This window comes from Pleurodeles waltl, chromosome 4_2 (genome assembly GCF_031143425.1).
Source record: "Pleurodeles waltl isolate 20211129_DDA chromosome 4_2, aPleWal1.hap1.20221129, whole genome shotgun sequence".
NCBI classification, from domain to species: Eukaryota; Metazoa; Chordata; class Amphibia; order Caudata; family Salamandridae; genus Pleurodeles; species Pleurodeles waltl.
This window is the reverse complement of record NC_090443.1, coordinates 1,034,100,431-1,034,120,087: the sequence shown is the minus strand read 5'-3', so window position 1 is coordinate 1,034,120,087 and position 19,657 is coordinate 1,034,100,431. Positions and strand designations below refer to the sequence as shown.

Below are 19,657 nucleotides of genomic sequence, written 5' to 3'. Positions count from 1 at the left end.
ATCATGGGCTAAGGTCAGAATAAACTCTCTGAAACCCTGAGGCACTACCACTCTCCTAGTGGCACCAGGTTTGGGGTCTCTGGCCTCAGTGTACAGGAGTCCATCTTCCCAATAGACCCTATGTGTTCCATTTTTCTTGCCCTTGGACTCTTCAGCAGCTTGCTGCCTAAGGCCTTCAAGAGAGGGACAGGTTTCTTGTCCCTTACACAGCTCCTCCCTTGAGGGTCCCCCTGGGCCCAAGAGCTCAACCTGATAAGGTTCAAGCTCCAAAGGCTCAGTTCCCTCAGAGGGCAGAACTTCTTCCTGAGAAGAGAGGTTCCCTTTTTCTGACTGTGTTGCAGTTGGTTTCCCAACTGACTTTCCTTTTCTCTTGGTAGGCTGGGCCATTTTTCCAGACTCCAGCTCTACTTTTTCACCCCGTGCCTTGCATTGTGCTCTTGTTTTTACACACACCAGTTCAGGGATACCCAGCATGGCTGCATGGGTTTTTAGTTCTACCTCAGCCCATGCTGAGGACTCCAGGTCATTTCCAAGCAGACAGTCTACTGGGATGTTGGAGGAGACCACCACCTGTTTCAGGCCATTGACCCCCCCCCCCCATTCTAAAGTTACCATTGCCATGGGATGTGCTTTAGTTTGATTGTCAGCATTGGTGACTGTATAAGTTTTTCCAGTCAGGTATTGGCCAGGGGAAACCAGTTTCTCTGTCACCATGGTGACACTGGCACCTGTATCCCTCAGGCCCTCTACACTTGTCCCATTAATAAAGAGCTGCTGCCTGTATTTTTGCATGTTAGGGGGCCAGGCAGCTAGTGTGGCTAAATCCACCCCACCCTCAGAGACTAGAGTAGCTTCAGTGTGGACCCTGATTTGCTCTGGGCACACTGTTGATCCCACTTGGAGACTAGCCATTCCAGTGTTACCTGGATTGGAGTTTGGAGTGGAACTTTTCTTGGGACAGGCCTTGTCTCCAGTTTGGTGTCCAGACTGACTACAGTTTCGACACCAGGCCTTTTTGGGATCAAAGTTTTTACCCTTGTACCCAGGATTGTTTTGTGAAGAGGCTCTGGGCCCACCCTCCTGTGCAGGTTTTTGGGGGCCTTTAGAAGACTCTTGACTATTTTTATTTTTGGCTGTCTCACCACCTTTCCCCTGGGGAGGTTTTGTGACCCCTTTCTTTTGGTCACCCCCTGTGGAAGTTTTGGACACCCTAGTCTTGACCCAATGGTCCGCCTTCTTTCCCAATTCTTGGGGAGAAATTGGTCCTAGGTCTACCAGATGCTGATGCAGTTTATCATTGAAACAATTACTTAACAGGTGTTCTTTCACAAATAAATTGTACAGCCCATCATAATTACTTACACCACTGCCTTGAATCCAACCATCTAGTGTTTTTACTGAGTAGTCTACAAAGTCAACCCAGGTCTGGCTCGAGGATTTTTGAGCCCCCCTGAATCTAATCCTATACTCCTCAGTGGAGAATCCAAAGCCCTCAATCAGGGTACCCTTCATGAGGTCATAAGATTCTGCATCTTGTCCAGAGAGTGTGAGGAGTCTATCCCTACACTTTCCTGTGAACATTTCCCAAAGGAGAGCACCCCAGTGAGATCTGTGAACCATTTGGTGATGTCATCACCATCTTCATATTTAGTTACAATCCCTTTAGGGATTTTCAACATGTCAGGAGAATCTCTGACCCTATTTATGTTGCTGCCACCATTGATGGGTCCTAGGCCCATCTCTTGTCTTTCCCTCTCTATGGCTAGGATCTGTCTTTCCAAAGCCAATCTTTTGGCCATCCTGGCTAACTGGATGTCCTCTTCACTGGAGTTATCCTCAGTGATTTCAGAGGTGTTGGTCTCTCCTGTGAGGGAACCAGCATCTCTGACTATTATTTTTGGAGTCAGGGTTTGAGAGACCCTGTTCTCCCTAGATAGGACTGGTAGGGGGGAATTTTCCTCCAAGTCACTATCCTCTTCCTCTGAGTTGCCACCCTCAGAGGGGTTGGCCTTTTCAAACTCTGCCAAAAGCTCCTGGAGCTGTATTTTGGTAGGTTTGGGGCCCATTGTTATTTTCTTTATTTTACAGAGTGACCTTAGCTCCCTCATCTTAAGATGGAGGTAAGGTGTGGTGTCGAGTTCCACCACAGTCACATCTGTGCTAGACATTTTGCTTCTAAAAGTTGGAATACTTTTTAAGAATCTACAACTGGTTCTAGAATCTAATTCAAACTTTTACAAACTTTTAAACTCTAAAAGAAATGCTAAACAGGATCTAACACAAGGCCCTAGCAGGTCTTTTAAGAATTTAGAAAACTTTTCAAATTGCAAAAATCAATTTCTAATGACAATTTTGGAATTTGTCGTGTGATCAGGTATTGGCTGAGTAGTCCAGCAAATGCAAAGTCTTGTATCCCACCGCTGATCCACCAATGTAGGAAGTTGGCTCTGTATGTGCTATTTCAAAGTAAGGAATAGCATGCACAGAGTCCAAGGGTTCCCCTTAGAGGTAAAATAGTGGTAAAAAGAGATAATACTAATGCTCTATTTTGTGGTAGTGTGGTCGAGCAGTAGGCTTATCCAAGGAGTAGTGTTAAGCATTTGTTGTACATACACAGACAATAAATGAGGTACACACACTCAGAGACAAATCCAGCCAATAGGTTTTGTTATAGAAAAATATATTTTCTTAGTTTATTTTAAGAACCACAGGTTCAAATTTAACATGTAATATCTTGTTTGAAAGGTATTGCAGGTAAGTACATTAGGAACTTTGAATCATTTCAATTGCATGTATACTTTTCAAGTTATTCACAAATAGCTATTTCAAAAGTGGACACTTAGTGCAATTTTCACAGTTCCTGGGGGAGGTAAGTTTTTGTTAGTTTTACCAGGTAAGTAAGACACTTACAGGGTTCAGTTCTTGGTCCAAGGTAGCCCACCGTTGGGGGTTCAGAGCAACCCCAAAGTCACCACACCAGCAGCTCAGGGCCGGTCAGGTGCAGAGTTCAAAGTGGTGCCCAAAACGCATAGGCTAGAATGGAGAGAAGGGGGTGCCCCGGTTCCGGTCTGCTTGCAGGTAAGTACCCGCGTCTTCGGAGGGCAGACCAGGGGGGTTTTGTAGGGCACCGGGGGGGACACAAGCCCACACAGAAATTTCACCCTCAGCAGCGCGGGGGCGGCCGGGTGCAGTGTAGAAACAAGCGTCGGGTTCGCAATGTTAGTCTATGAGAGATCAACGGATCTCTTCAGCGCTGCCGGCAGGCAAGGGGGGGGCTTCCTCGGGGAAACCTCCACTTGGGCAAGGGAGAGGGACTCCTGGGGGTCACTTCTCCAGTGAAAGTCCGGTCCTTCAGGTCCTGGGGGCTGCGGGTGCAGGGTCTTTTCCAGGCGTCGGGACTTAGGTTTCAGAGAGTCGCGGTCAGGGGAAGCCTCGGGATTCCCTCTGCAGGCGGCGCTGTGGGGGCTCAGGGGGGACAGGTTTTGGTACTCACAGTCGTAGAGTAGTCCGGGGGTCCTCCCTGAGGTGTTGGTTCTCCACCAGCCGAGTCGGGGTCGCCGGGTGCAGTGTTGCAAGTCTCACGCTTCTTGCGGGGAGTTGCAGGGGTCTTTAAAGCTGCTCCTTGAAACAAAGTTGCAGTCTTTTTGGAGCAGGTCCGCTGTCCTCGGGAGTTTCTGGTCGTCGTCGAAGCAGGGCAGTCCTCAGAGGATTCAGAGGTCGCTGGTCCCTTTGGAAGGCGTCGCTGGAGCAGAGTTCTTTGGAAGGCAGGAGACAGGCCGGTGAGTTTCTGGAGCCAAGGCAGTTGTTGTCTTCGGGTCTTCCTCTGCATGGGTTTTCAGCTGGGCAGTCCTTCTTCTTGTTGTCGCAGGAATCTAATTTTCTAGGGTTCAGGGTAGCCCTTAAATACTAAATTTAAGGGCGTGTTTAGGTCTGGGGGGTTAGTAGCCAATGGCTACTAGCCCTGAGGGTGGGTACACCCTCTTTTTGCCTCCTCCCAAGGGGAGGGGGTCACAATCCTAACCCTATTGGGGGAATCCTCCATCTGCAAGATGGAGGATTTCTAAAAGTTAGAGTCACCTCAGCTCAGGACACCTTAGGGGCTGTCCTGACTGGCCAGTGACTCCTCCTTGTTATTCTCATTATTTTCTCCGGCCTTGCCGCCAAAAGTGGAGGCCGGGCCGGAGGGGGCGGGCAACTCCACTAGCTGGAGTGTCCTGCGGTGCTGTGACAAAGGGGTGAGCCTTTGAGGCTCACCGCCAGGTGTTACAGCTCCTGCCTGGGGGAGGTGTTAGCATCTCCACCCAGTGCAGGCTTTGTTACTGGCCTCAGAGTGACAAAGGCACTCTCCCCATGGGGCCAGCAACATGTCTCTAGTGTGGCAGGCTGCTGGAACTAGTCAGCCTACACAGATAGTCGGTTAAGTTTCAGGGGGCACCTCTAAGGTGCCCTCTGGGGTGTATTTTGCAATAAAATGTACACTGGCATCAGTGTGCATTTATTGTGCTGAGAAGTTTGATACCAAACTTCCCAGTTTTCAGTGTAGCCATTATGGTGCTGTGGAGTTCGTGTTTGACAGACTCCCAGACCATATACTCTTATGGCTACCCTGCACTTACAATGTCTAAGGTTTTGTTTAGACACTGTAGGGGTACCATGCTCACGCACTGGTACCCTCACCTATGGTATAGTGCACCCTGCCTTAGGGCTGTAAGGCCTGCTAGAGGGGTGTCTTACCTATACTGCATAGGTAGTGAGAGGCTGGCATGGCACCCTGAGGGGAGTGCCATGTCGACTTACTCGTTTTGTCCTCACTAGCACACACAAGCTGGCAAGCAGTGTGTCTGTGCTGAGTGAGAGGTCTCCAGGGTGGCATAAGACATGCTGCAGCCCTTAGAGACCTTCCTTGGCATCAGGGCCCTTGGTACTAGAAGTACCAGTTACAAGGGACTTATCTGGATGCCAGGGTCTGCCAATTGTGGATACAAAAGTACAGGTTAGGGAAAGAACACTGGTGCTGGGGCCTGGTTAGCAGGCCTCAGCACACTTTCAATTGTAAACATAGCATCAGCAAAGGCAAAAAGTCAGGGGGCAACCATGCCAAGGAGGCATTTCCTTACAGACAGTCAAAGATGCTGCTTCCCTCACAGGAGGGACCAGCACCTCTGAAACCATTGAGGATAGCCTCAGTGGAGAGGACCTCCTGTTAGCCAGGATGGCCAAAAGATTGGCTTTAGAGAGACAGCTCCTAGCCATAGAAAGGGAAAGACAAGAGATGGGTTTTGGTCCCATCCATGGTGGCAGCAACTTAAATAGTGTCAGAGATTCTCCTGACATGTTGAAAATCCCTAAAGGGATTGTGACTAAATATGAAGATGGTGATGACATCACCAAATGGTTCACAGCTTTTGAGAGGGCTTGTGCATCCAGAAAAGTGAACAGATCTCACTGGGGTGCTCTCCTTTGGGAAATGTTCACTGGAAAGTGTAGGGATAGACTCCTCACACTCTCTGGAAAAGATGCAGAATATTTTGACCTCATGAAGGGTACCCTGATTGAGGGCTTTGGATTCTCCACTGAGGAGTATAGAATTAGATTCAGGGGGGCTCAAAAAAACATTGAGCCAGACCTGGGTTGATTTTGTGGACTACTCAGTGAAAACACTGGATGGTTGGGTAACTGGAAATGAAGTGCATGACTATGTTGGGCTTTATAATTTGTTTATGAAAGAAAACATTTTTAGTAACTGCTTCAATGAAAAGTTGCATCAGTATCTGGTAGACCTAGGTCCAATTTCTCCCTAAGAATTGGTAAAGAAGGCAGACCACTGGGTCAAGACTAGGGTAACCAAAACTTTCACTGGGGGTGACCAAAAGAAAGGGGTTACAAAGCCTCCCCAGGAGAAAGTGGGTGACACTAGAAACAAAGAAAGAGAGTCCTCTGTAGGCCCCCAAAAACCAGACCAGGTGGGTGGGCCACGAGACACAACCCAAAACAAAGGTGGGTACCAGGGTAAGAACTGGGATGCCACTAAGGCATGGTGCCATAACTGAGACAGACAGGGCACCACACCAAGGACACTTCTTGTCCCAAAAACAAACCCCCTAGCAAAATCCCAGGGGTGACCAGTGTAGCCATTGGGGATGACTCCTCAGATGAGGTCTTCATAGCCTTCAACTGGAAAAAGGGCCCAACAGGTGAGTTGGAGATTCCAGAGGGAAGTAAACACTTCCACCACCTACTGGTGAATGGAATCCCAGCCACTGCCCTAAGAGACACTTGTGCCAGTCACACTATCGTGCATGACAGGGTGGTGTTCTCAAACCAGTACATCCCAGGTGAGACTGCCAGAGTAAGAGTTAGCCCAGACAGGGTCACTGATAGGCCTGTGGCTTTTGTGCCCATAGAAGTGGGTGGGACTTTTAGCTGGAGAAGGGTGGTAGTCAGTACAGACCTCCCCCTTGATTGTCTCCTTGGAAATGACTACCCAGAAGTTAGTCAGAGCCCAAGAGAGGAACTGGTCCAGTGCCAGTCCTCTCTCAAGGATTCTGGAGGTCCTGCCCCTGTAGTAACTGCAAGCAGGCCCCAGAAGAAAAAGAAAAGAAAACAGTGTAGGAAGGGTGGACAACCTTTAGCCAAGGTTCCAGCAAGCCAAGGAGATTCTGCTCCAGTAGGGGAGAAATCCAAAAGTGGCACTGGTAACGTCCACCCTGACCCTTCAGAAGTCCTGGCTAGTCAGGCAACTGTTAGCTGAGGAGCCACCCACTCAGGCTTAACAGAAGAAAGAGTGGAAGAAGGGTGTTTACTACAACATGTGGTAACCCCCCACTCTAATACAGCAGACAGGCACCCTGAACCCAAAGAAACCTGTAACTTAGCCCCTTCCCTTGTAGGTGAAGAGCTAAAGGTGTGGTTCTGGGAACTGACAGCTGTCAGTGGCCTCTGCTGGGTGTTAGCCTTTATGGCTGCACTATCCTTGGCATGGTGGTCTGACCCCATGCCAAATAGCAAGTTAGGCCCCTGACCCTGTTGGTCATGGTGGGGTTACTCCAGCTCTGGGTAACCTCTTTGGGTAAGCTAGGGGTGACCCTGGCTAAGATAAGATTAGCAGAGGTGGATACCTCTAACCCCAAAATAGAGAGAATGGGCGGAGACATTAAAAGCACAGACAAAAGGCAATTCAGACTAGGTCCGATCACTGTGGAAGTGGGTCAGTTCCCCAGAGGGAATGACCTGAACAGGAGGATGTAAGGCAGAGTAGGCGCTGCAACAAACCAGCCTATTTCCTCTACTCTTCCTCGCCTGACAGACTAGGAAGACTCTCCCAGCTTTGGCGGAGTCTCCTGGCCGGGGGGGGGGGGGGGGGGGGGGGACGACGACTTCCAGACAAGGAAATGGCTCCCTGTTGCAGTTACCCCCCACTTTTTGCCTGATGCTGACTTGACTGAGAAGTGTGCTGGGACCCTGATAACCAGGCCCCAGCACCAGTGTTCTTTCACCTAAAATGTACCAGTCTCCACAATTGGCACAACCCTGGCACCCAGGTAAGTCCCTTGTAACTGGTACCCCTGGTACCAAGGGCCCTGATGCCAGGGAAGGTCTCTAAGGGCTGCAGCATGTCTTATGCCACCCTAGGGACCCCTCATTCAGCATGCTTGCCAGCTTGTGTGTGCTGGTGGGGAGAAAATGACTAAGTCGACATGGCACTCCCCTCAGGGTGCCATGCCAACCTCACACTGCCTATGGCATAGGTAAGTCACCGACTTCCTACACACACTGATGCCAGTGTGGGATTTATTGTAAAATGCACCTAGAGAGCATCTTAGAGATGCCCCCTGAATACAAGTCTGACTCCTAGTGCAGGCGGACCAGTTTCTGACAGCCTGCCACAACCAGACGAGTTTCTGGCCACATGGGGAGAGTGCCTTTGTCACTCTGTGGCCAGGAACAAAGCCTGTACTTGGTGGAGGTGCTTCTCACCTCCCCCTGCAGGAACTGTAACACCTGGCGGTGAGCCTCAAAGGCTCATGCCTTTTGTTACAGCACCCCAGGGCATCCCAGCTAGTGGAGATGCCTGCTCCTCCGGCCACTGCCCCCACTTTTGGCGGCAAGGCAGGAGAGGAAAATGAGAAAAACAAGGAGGAGTCACCCACCAATCAGGACAGCCCCTAATGTGTCCTGAGGAGACCTCTGCCTTTAGAAATCCTCCATCTTGAGTTTGGTGGATTCCCCCAATAGGAATAGGGATGTGCCCCCCTCCCCTCAGGTAGGAGGCACAAAGAGGGTGAAGCCACCCTCCATGACAGTAGCCATTGGCTACTGCCCTCCTGACCTAAACACACTCCTAAATTTAGTCTTTAGATGCGACCCAGAACCCAGGAAATCAGATTCCTGCAACCTACACAGAGGACTGCTGAACTGAAAACCCACAGAGACGATGGAGACAACTGACTTGGCCCCAGCCCTACCGGCTTGTCTCCAGACTCGGAGAACCTGCACAGCGATGCATTCGGCGGGGACCAGCGACCTCTGAGGACTCAGAGGACTGCCCTGAAACCGAAGGACCAAGAAACTCATGAGAACAGCGGCACTGTTCACCAACAGCAACATTTTTGCAACAAAGAAACAACTTTCAAAGAACTCTTCCTTCCTGCCGGAAGCGTGAGACTTCTCACTCTGCACCTGACACCCCCAGCTCGAGCTCCAGAGAACAAACACTTCAGAGAGGACTCCCAGGCGACTGCGACGATGTGAGTAACCTGAGTTGACTCCCTGCACCCCCCAAAGTGACGCCTGCACAGAGGATCCAGAAACTTCCCCCTGACCGTGACTGCCTGGTAATAAGGAACCTGACGCCTGGGCCAAGCACTGCACCCGCAGCCCCCAGGACTGAGCGGAACCAACCTCCAGTGCAGGAGTGACCAGCAGGCGGCCCTCTTCCTAGCTCAGTTGGTGGCTGGCCAGAGTAGCCCCCCTGTGCCCTGCCTGCATCACCTAAGTGACCCCTGGGTGCCTCCATTGCTTCCTATAGCAAACCCGACGCCAACTTTGCACCCGGCCGCCCCTGTGCCGCTGAGGGTATGTTTTATGTGCCTGTTGGTGTTTCCCCTCCTCTCCCAGTGCTCTACAAAACCACCCTGGTCTGCTCCCTGAGGATGCAGGTACTTACCTGCCAGCAGATGGAACCACAGCACCCTGGTGTTTTGGGCCCTCCTTTGATCTCTGCACCTGACTGGCCCGGTGTTGCTGGTGTGGTGACTTTGGGGTTGCCTTGAACCCCCAACGGTGGGCTGCCTATGCCCAGGAGACTGACTGTGTAAGTGCTTTATTTACGTGAGAAACCTAACCATACTTAACTCTCCCAGGAATTGTTGATTTTTCCACTTGTCCACTTTTAAAATAGATTGCCATTTTAACCTATACTGTGTGTACTACTGCTTTAATTCAAAGTTCCATACTTACCTGTGTGTAGTACCTTGCATTTTATGTACTTACCTCAAATCTTGAATCTTGTGGTTCTAAAATAAATTAAGAAAACATATTTTTCTATATAAAAACTATTGGCCTAGAATTAAGTCTTCTTGAGTGTGTCCCTCCTTTATTGCCTGTGTGTACAACCAATGCTTAACACTACCCTCTGATAAGCCTACTGCTCGACCACGCTACCACAAAATAGAGCATTAGAATGATCTACTTTTGCCACTATCGTACGTCTAAGGGGAAACCTTGGACTCTGTGCACACTATCTCTTCCTTTGGGATAGTATATACAGAGCCAACTTACTACAACTTGGACCTGCTAATAGTTTCTGGAATCTGAGGTGCAGCCTGCCTCCCAAAATGTCTTAACAGATCTCTTGAGCCATTCACTGATATTGCAGCTTTTCTTGTTAAATAAGATGACACTTTTCATGAGCAAGATGTATTCTGTGGAGAAAACAAATCTTTTCAGCTCTTTCAGGGCATTTTGTTTTTTATATCATGTAGAAACCCTAATTCTGGTGGCAGATGTTTTTGAATATTTAGAGCAGTCAGTTTTGGAATAGGAGGTATACTCTTGTCTTTTTTGGAAAATGAGGGACACTCGTCTTTACACTCTCGCTTTCCTGACAAGATGGAGGCTTTGACCTGTGTTCACTGCTCCCCTCCATTGGCTATAGAAGGATCAGTCTGTAATGGCTCTGCACTGCTCTGGTGCCATTTAAGACATAGTGAATGGAGTTATGTGCCTAGATTGTCTGGCTAAGTTCTCCCTCAGTGGTGCATAGGTTACTTGCTGCCCCCTGATTGTTGGTGTCTTACTTTGCAGATGGCGCCAGAAAATGACCGGCTCCTATTGCAGCCGGTGAGTGATTTCTTCCTTTTTACCTTCTTATTTTAATTGTTTTTGCATACTGTTCGGAGTACCAAAGCCTCTGGGACAACTTAAGAGCAGTGGTGGATGTACCCTAAAAGTGGCAATGCTCTAATTCTAAGTACACATTTGTTTTGCGGATTGCTTTCTAGATAAATTGTATGACTCATTATCAGATCATTTTCGTAAGGATAAGTGTTTCCTCAAAATGAAAGGTTTTGTGGTGGTATGTTACATCGATGTGGTTGGCTGAAAAAATAACAAATATTTTCTTATTTCCAGAAGCGGAAGATGGAGGACAGCGATGATGAGACCGTGACCACGAAGGTGCTGCGACCACTACGGAGTCGTGAGGACCCACTGGCCTCCGAGCCTTCATCTCCTTCTAGCAGGCTACAACTAACCCTTGACCCAGGTTCTCCACAGTCCCCCACAAGGGGAGGAATGGTGACTCGATCCTCTCCGGGTGCTGGCCCCAGCCATCACCCCCGAGATGACCGTCTAAAGCGACGGCAACTCCTACGTCTTCACACTGGTGAACTTGGCATTGAACTGGCACAGGAAAAAGAGAATAATCCAAGTGGTAAGGAGCTGTCCGAGGCAGAGCGGGCCAAGATTCGTGGGTCCTACCTCACAGTGACATTGCAGCGGGCCCCCAAAGATTTTCAATCCAGTTCCATAGTGCCCAAGCTGCAGGCTATAACTGCATTGTCTGCAAACTTGCGCCCAGCGCCTCCAGCTCGCATACTGTCGCGACAGGCACAGTCCAGGCTGCAGTCGCATGGGGACAAAGTGGACAACGATGAAGAGGAGGATGATTATGACGACGATGAGGATGACAGCATGGATGAAAGTGGCAGCAATGGCTCCAGCCCCCGAGGGCGGAGAAGGACACCAGGGTCTCGAGAGGGCCAGGACTTGCTCATGCAAAAGGATGTCTGGATGTCTGTCTTTCATTACCTCAACCGGAAAGAACTGTGCGAATGCATGCGTGTCTGCAAGACATGGTACAAATGGTGAGCTACCAATCTGGCCTGTGAGAAGTGTTTGGACCTAAAATATTTGGAGGTTGGAGGGGGGGGGGGGTCTGCAGGCCGGGGTTTAAAGTTAACTTGCTGATGGCTGCGTCCTGGGGTTTCAGTGTTGGAGTAACAAGGTATGCAGTTAATTATGACTAAGAGGTATTCCTGGATGGAACCACAAGGTGCTTAGTCATTTTTTAGCTACATTAGCAGACCCGTTTTGTCACAGATGTAATGGTCAGGGTGCTACAGTAGTGAGGGGCACTGTAGGTACACGTTAGGGCATTTTCAAAGTTGATGTTTGTAAACGAACATGTTAGTTTAGGGCTTATTCTTTGACACAATCACATGGTAAAGACATCAGCGTTATTGGACTCTAGGTGTTAGTCCTGCCTAAGGTTATGGCGAATAAACAGATATGCTATTGAGCCAAAGAAGGTTAGAAATATCTAGAGGGATTAGCACTTATTGGTTCCATTTCCAGAATAGCCACTTCTGCGACATGTTAAAGTTTGTTGTTTAATATATTTCTTCCATCTGTCTGGGATAGGTGTTGTGACAAGAGACTGTGGACAAAGATTGATCTGAGCCGGTGGAAGACCATAGTCCCACAAGCTCTCAGCGGCATCATCAAACGGCAACCAGTCATACTTGATCTCAGCTGGACGAACATCTCCAAAAAGCAACTAACATGGCTTGTCAACAGACTACCAGGTGAGGTTTTACAGTGGCTTCTGATATTCAAAGTTTTCGTGCTATAATACAAATTTTTCATCCTGCATGAAAGTAAGGCCACATTTTCTGTAATGATTTGCATCAGCAGGTATTCTCTCTCAGCTTAACCGGGGGCTTTGCAATTCATTCTTTCCCCTAAGAAATTTAGAAATTTCATTTTCCTCAGCCCTGCAACATGGCCTGTGCATCTAAACCTATCCCACAATGCGTTTAGATATATGCAGACTATTTTCTTGATAACTGAGTAGTGTTTGAATTTTTCTCTGATAGAGTAGTCTACTTTCTATTTAATCTGTGTTACAGCACATGCATGATTCAGCACCAGGGTCTTGTAGTAAGCTCCATCACTGATGCATCCCCTGTGTTTCATCTCACCCAACATGAATGATGGACGGGGGAATGTCTGCTCCTAATGCCACCAGGTCTAGTCACTTAAAATTCTCATTTCTGATGGATACAACTACCTGTGGATTCCTCACATAATGAATTTTCCCCCATGTGCCAGCGTTGATAGAAATTTTCTTCCAGCTCTGCACGTCGACGAGGACGTCACAATTGCCCGACTCCCACGCGACGCCATCTGATGTCATCCAGGCAATAAGAGGTCCTCGCCGGCGTGCTGACGTAATTTCCCTTTTTTCCGTGCCTTCGAGTAACTGTTATTTCTTCGAGGCTCCAGGGAGCAACTGTATCTTTGTGTAGTGATACTTAGTTAATAATGTCTCAGCCACGAAAATCTGGGTTTAAACCCTGCAGGGAGTGTGGTGGCCGTATGTCGGTTACGGATCCACATAATGATTGCTTGTGGTGTCTGTTCCGATGATGATGTCGAGGAATGCGGTTCATGTCAATGGATGAACCCCAAAGCACTCAAAGAGCGGGAAGCGAAGTTATTCTTGGTGAAGGAGAAACATCATCGAAGTTCTTCTTCTAAGTCTTCGAAGTCTCATAAGAGGCGTCGCCATGACTCATGGCGCCGGCATGGTTCACGACGTCGGTCGAGTAAGGACCGGTCCCACTCGAACGCACGTCGGCTCGGTGCCATACGAGTTGGGAAGTTAGCCTGACATTGATACCTCAACCGTCGACCACACCTGCTTCTCTGTCGCCATCTGTTTGAGGTCGAACCTCATCAGAGTCCGGCTTTCTCACCGGTGCAATCGGAGGTGCCCAAGCCGACGGCGGGTCCACCTCAAGCACTGGCGCCGCAGGAGTACCCGGCGTTGCCGGCGCAGGTATGGATCCAGCCGCATTTTTAAATGCGATGTTTAATATCTTCGCCCATATGGCCCCGGGCGGTGGATCTTGCAGGACCTTCGGGTTATATGGCATTTGACTTGGGTGTTCCGGCTCTGTGCAGACCAACGCCCTTCATGCCTTTCTGGCCTGTGGGAGGTGCTGGTTCGGCGCCAGTACCGGTGGCGTCGCCTAGAAGGCCTGTGACGCCAACGACTTCTGCTGCCCCGGCGCCGATGTCTTCGCCTCAGCTTCAATCGTCGCCGGAGAGGGAGGTCCATCAACCCACGGCACCGATTGATCCAGTGTTGGATGGATCCGATGATCGACGCCAACCAAGGTCTTTGGCGTCGATAAATGCCTTGTTGACTCTGAGAATTGAGGCCAGACTGCGCTCCAGGAGAAAAGCTCTTTGACTACTTGAAGAGCAGGATTGTAGGCGACCGCTTCTGGAAGAGTGAGAGATCGGAGAGCCCCTGGGGGGACCTACAGGGCTTGGACTCCCCCAGCGGTCTGGACACTTCCCTGGAATGGGACTTGGCTTCTCCAGGGGAGTACACTGAAAAGGCGGCATCGTTTCACTCAGTTTTGAGGAAGGCGGCGGATTTTCTTGACCTTCCACTTCCTGCTGCTGAAGTTAAGACTAACATCCTCTCTGAGGTATTGCACCCTGCTTCAGCTGTGGTGGAACCGCTTCTCCCCTTCAATGAGGTGCTCATGGATCCAATCTTGGAAGTGTGGAAAAAGCCTGTGTCTTCTGCAGCAGTGAATAGATATGTAGCAAGAAGATACCGAGTGGCTACTGGGGATCCAGGATTTCTTTCAAAACACCCGACTCCGGAGAGTTTGGTGGTGCAAGCCTCATGTTCTTCACGTACAGCTCCTGGGTCCTTTCCTGGGGTCCCGTCAGAGAATCCAAGAAAATGGAACAGCCCACGAAGAAAACTTTCTCTTAATGTAGTATGGCCCTAAAGTCGACAAATGCAACCTGTAAAGAAATGGCTCCCTGTTGCAGTTACCCCCCACTTTTTGCCTGATACTGATGCTGACTTGACTGAGAAGTGTGCTGGGACCCTGCTAACCAGGCCCCAGCACCAGTGTTCTTTCACCTAAAATGTACCATTGTTTCCACAATTGGCACACCCTGGCATCCAGATGAGTCCCTTGTAACTGGTACCTCTGGTACCAAGGGCCCTGATGCCAGGGAAGGTCTCTAAGGGCTGCAGCATGTATTATGCCACCCTAGAGACCCCTCACTCAGCACAGACACACTGCTTACAAGCCTGTGTGTGCTAGTGAGAACAAAATGAGTAAGTCGACATGGCACTCCCCTCAGGGTGCCATGCCAGCCTCTCACTGCCTATGCAGTATAGGTAAGACACCCCTCTAGCAGGCCTTACAGCCCCAAGGCAGGGTGCACTATACCATAGGTGAGGGTACCAGTGCATGAGCACTGTACCCCTACAGTGTCTAAGCAAAACCTTAGACATTGTAAGTGCAGGGTAGCCATAAGAGTATATGGTCTGGGAGTCTGTTTTACACGAACTCCACAGCACCCTAATGGCTACACTGAAAACTGGGAAGTTTGGTATCAAACTTCTCAGCACAATAAATGCACACTGATGCCAGTGTACATTTTATTGTAAAATACACCACAGAGGGCACCTTAGAGGTGCCCCCTGAAACTTAACCGACTATCTGTGTAGGCTGACTGGTTCCAGCAGCCTGCCACACTAGAGACATGTTGCTGGCCCCATGGGGAGAGTGCCTTTGTCACTCTGAGGCCAGTAACAAAGCCTGCACTGGGTGGAGATGCTAACACCTCCCCCAGGCAGGAGCTGTAACACCTGGCGGTGAGCCTCAAAGGCTCACCCCTTTGTCACAGCCCAGCAGGGCACTCCAGCTTAGTGGAGTTGCCCGCCCCCTCCGGCCATGGCCCCCACTTTTGGCGGCAAGGCTGGAGGGAACAAAGAAAGCAACAAGGAGGAGTCACTGGCCAGTCAGGACAGCCCCTAAGGTGTCCTGAGCTGAGGTGACTCTAACTTTTAGAAATCCTCCATCTTGCAGATGGAGGATTCCCCCAATAGGATTAGGGATGTGACCTCCCTCCCCTTGGGAGGAGGCACAAAGGGGGTGTACCCACCCTCAGGGCTAGTAGCCATTGGCTACTAACCCCCCAGACCTAAACACGCCCTTAAATTTAGTATTTAAGGGCTCTCCCTGAACCTAGAAATCAGATTCCTGCAACAACAACAAGGACTGCCTAGCTGAAAACCCCTGCAGAGGAAGACCAGAAGACAACAACTGCCTTGGCTCCAGAAACTCACCGGCCTGTCTCCTGCCTTCCAAAGAACTCTGCTCCAGCGACGCCTTCCAAAGGGACCAGCGACCTCTGAATCCTCTGAGGACTGCCCTGCTTCGACGACGACAAGAAACTCCCGAGGACAGCGGACCTGCTCCAAAAAGACTGCAACTTTATCCAAAGGAGCAGCTTTAAAGACCCTGCAATCTCCCCGCAAGAAGCGTGAGACTTGCAACACTGCACCCGGCGACCCCGACTCGGCTGGTGGAGAACCAACACCTCAGGGAGGACCCCCGGACTACTCTACGACTGTGAGTACCAAAACCTGTCCCCCCACAGCGCCGCCTGCAGAGGGAATCCCGAGGCTTCCCCAGACCGCGACTCTCTGAAACCTAAGTCCCGACGCCTGGAAAAGACCCTGCACCCGCAGCCCCCAGGACCTGAAGGACCGGACTTTCACTGCAGAAGTGACCCCCAGGAGTCCCTCTCCCTTGCCCAAGTGGAGGTTTCCCCGAGGAAGCCCCCCCTTGCCTGCCTGCAGCGCTGAAGAGATCCCTTGATCTCTCATTGACTTACATTGCGAACCCGACGCTTGTTCTAACACTGCACCCGGCCGCCCCCGCGCCGCTGAGGGTGAAATTTCTGTGTGGGCTTGTGTCCCCCCCGGTGCCCTACAAAACCCCCCTGGTCTGCCCTCCGAAGACGCGGGTACTTACCTGCAAGCAGACCGGAACCGGGGCACCCCCTTCTCTCCATTCTAGCCTATGTGTTTTGGGCACCACTTTGAACTCTGCACCTGACCGGCCCTGAGCTGCTGGTGTGGTGACTTTGGGGTTGCTCTGAACCCCCAACGGTGGGCTACCTTGGACCAAGAACTGAACCCTGTAAGTGTCTTACTTACCTGGTAAAACTAACTAACCAATACTTGCCTCCCCCAGGAACTGTGAAAATTGCACTAAGTGTCCACTTTTGAAATAGCTATTTGTGAATAACTTGAAAAGTATACATGCAATTGAAATGATTCAAAGTTCCTAATGTACTTACCTGCAATACCTTTCAAACAAGATATTACATGTTAAATTTGAACCTGTGGTTCTTAAAATAAACTAAGAAAATATATTTTTCTATAACAAAACCTATTGGCTGGATTTGTCTCTGAGTGTGTGTACCTCATTTATTGTCTGTGTATGTACAACAAATGCTTAACACTACTCCTTGGATAAGCCTACTGCTCGACCACACTACCACAAAATAGAGCATTAGTATTATCTCTTTTTACCACTATTTTACCTCTAAGGGGAACCCTTGGACTCTGTGCATGCTATTCCTTACTTTGAAATAGCACATACAGAGCCAACTTCCTACACAACCTGTGTCTTAGGCAGGTACATCTATGCCCTAATGGAGGAGGCCAAGACTGCACAGACTGGGTTGTCACAGGATGTTCTGAGCCTTTTGGCTGATGCACAGGCGGCGGCAACTCAGGTCATCCAGTCAGGGCTAGACACATCTGATTCAGTGGCCAGGGCAATGGGCACATCCATAGCGACCAGAAGTCAGGCCTGGTTAAGGTCGTCTGGATTCTCCTCCGATGTACTATCTACTCTCCTAGACTTACCTATTGATGGGGACAAACTCTTCGGAACAAAAGCTTTGGAACGGTTCAAGGAGAGTAGGGCTTCCGCAAGATCCTTTGGCTTACAAGCTTCCAACTCTACTCCGTTAAGATTATTTAGGAGGTTCAGGGGGTTTGGGCGTAGCTCTTCCTTTCGGGGGAGATTCCAGTCCGCAGGTCAGCAACCTAATACTTCTCACCCCTAAAGATGATCTAGGGGGCAGGGTAGAGTACATACGCGAGGGGCCATCCAGCAGCACACTGCCTCTTCCTCCGGAGGGGTGCATCAGGGAAAGCAGCCTTAGTCCTCCATCAATCCCTTCACATGAATCTCCTGTAGGGGGGAGGTTGCTGCATTTTCTCCATATGGTGGACTTTTGAGTTCCATTGACATTTTTAATGACTAACCTCACAACTCTATATTAGGTTGCCACCTGATGGGATCAGGGCAAAATACCACGTTTGAGCAGAGTAACTGTTTTGAGTACAGTTACTGAAAGGGAGCAGTTCATGCGTCTCCTGCATGATTACAGAAGTACCGATGAAGCAACAATACTTTTCTAGCCAATTGCACAAAACAAACTGTTAAAGAGCCTAAGTCTGAAAGCTTTTCTTTGTTTTATCCAAATAATTCATCGTCTTTCTAGATGACCGGCACCTATCTTGTCTATTTAATTTTACTTATTTTTCTTGCGCATTCCTGGTGTATCTTAATGTCAGCACATACTTTCAGCATTGTGACATCTAGCCACCAGTCCATTGGAAGCGAGGATGCTCACACACTGACCTGTACAACTGTTATTGTCAAACTCCTTAAACTATTGAGGTGCATATTTCCTGAGCCTCAAAAGCTTAATAATTAGCTATAAGCATGTAACTGTTTGCAGTTGCAACCCTGGTAATTCCTGTATTTGTCCACTTTCAGAGATTTGAAGCCTTTGGCCAAATTCTATTTATTTTGTATACATTAAGTGTACAGACATGGCTTTGGTGATTCACATGTATTTGGTGTCTCACACTTTTCTCCATTCCCTTGCAGGCCTGAAAGACCTCATGCTAGCAGGCTGTTCGTGGTCTGCCATCTCTGCTCTCAGCACTTCCAGCTGCCCCCTTCTCAGGACACTTGATCTGCGGTGGGCACCAGGCATTAAAGATACCCAGATCCGAGACCTGTTAACACCGCCTTCTGAAAAGCCAGGTAAGTGACATTTTTAATCATTTTTTCCCATGTCAGTGTAGCAGTGTTGTGGGCTTGTCGTCTGGCCTAAACTAAAGTGGCTTCCAGTGAACACCAGGGAGATCACCAAATGGAACAGATCACAGCTACAGAAAACTACAATACTTTTTGATGTTCCCTGTGCTCATTCTAGTGCATGCAGTATGATTGTATTACAGCTCAAAAGCAGTTTTGGCACATGCAGTCATTTGTGCTGAAGAGAAGCACCTCATGTTTTATAAAAGAAACACCTTTTGTGAATGTTTCTTGCCCACTTCAGTCTGAGTCGCTAGTCTCCTGAAGTGGTTCAGATTGTATAGCAAAAGTATAGCAGTATTTTATTCATGTAGTTAGCCACACATACAAAAAACGTTTTGCAGTATGATTTTTTTTTCTGGATTCACATGCTGTGCTTTATTTCTCTATCTAATGGGTGCATCAGGAATTCTCTCCTTTTTTACATTTTATTTTCTGGGTGTCTTCTATCTTCATGTAGTCTCACTTACCCGGAAATCTCCCTCATTGGGATGGGAGGGGAGTTGCAGAAAGACAGAACAGGTGCATGGGTTCCTTCTCGGAGACCCATTCTCTGTTATACGGATGCATCACAAGTATCTAAAAACAAACCAAGAATTAAGCTGTTCTGCTCTATTCCCCCGAGAATGTGATTGGAGGGAAGTGCGCGGAAGATCCGAAGTAAAGGGGATAGATGTGTAACCCAAAAAGGCAGTTTGGGAAGAAGACACTAAGAAGGAGGAGCACAAGAAGTGGCTTAACGCCACACACACAAGGCCATAGCAGGACAGTTAAAATCTTTATGCTCAAGGGTGTTCTCAAAGACACAGCGGACTCCAAAATTCACTGTGACTGAAGAGAAGTTGAAATGCAGATAACCCCATTGGTCAGAGCCAAAGACACTACTGTTGGTAATCCCACAGATTTCGGCTTAACCTTGAAAGTTGACGTTGAAGCAGTTGAGGGAGACTCCTAAACCAAAGAGAAAGGAGTACTCTGTGCTGAGTATAGGTCCTCCCAGAGGCTAACATGGGGAATCGTAAATGAAATATTGCAAGAACAGGGCCAGGCAGGAGGAACCCGACGGTGAATTCTGGATGAAGAGGACCTGCTAAAGAAGGGGACAGAGCCCAGTCCACACAGGAGTGTCCAGTTGGGGCAGGAGG

The 19,657-nt window shown here is 49.2% G+C and overlaps 1 protein-coding gene across 3 annotated transcripts in view; it reads left to right on the top strand.

The window, feature by feature from the left end:
* KDM2A (lysine demethylase 2A) overlaps positions 1–19,657 on the top strand; it is a 448,889-nt gene that overhangs the window by 404,103 nt on the left and 25,129 nt on the right. For all 3 annotated transcript variants that reach the window (XM_069232944.1, XM_069232943.1, XM_069232945.1), the window contains 4 exons: positions 10,306–10,341; positions 10,633–11,366; positions 11,923–12,086; positions 18,300–18,458. In XM_069232944.1, the coding sequence (XP_069089045.1) occupies positions 10,306–10,341; positions 10,633–11,366; positions 11,923–12,086; positions 18,300–18,458 (1,093 nt within the window). The remainder of the gene's footprint in view (positions 1–10,305; positions 10,342–10,632; positions 11,367–11,922; positions 12,087–18,299; positions 18,459–19,657) is intronic.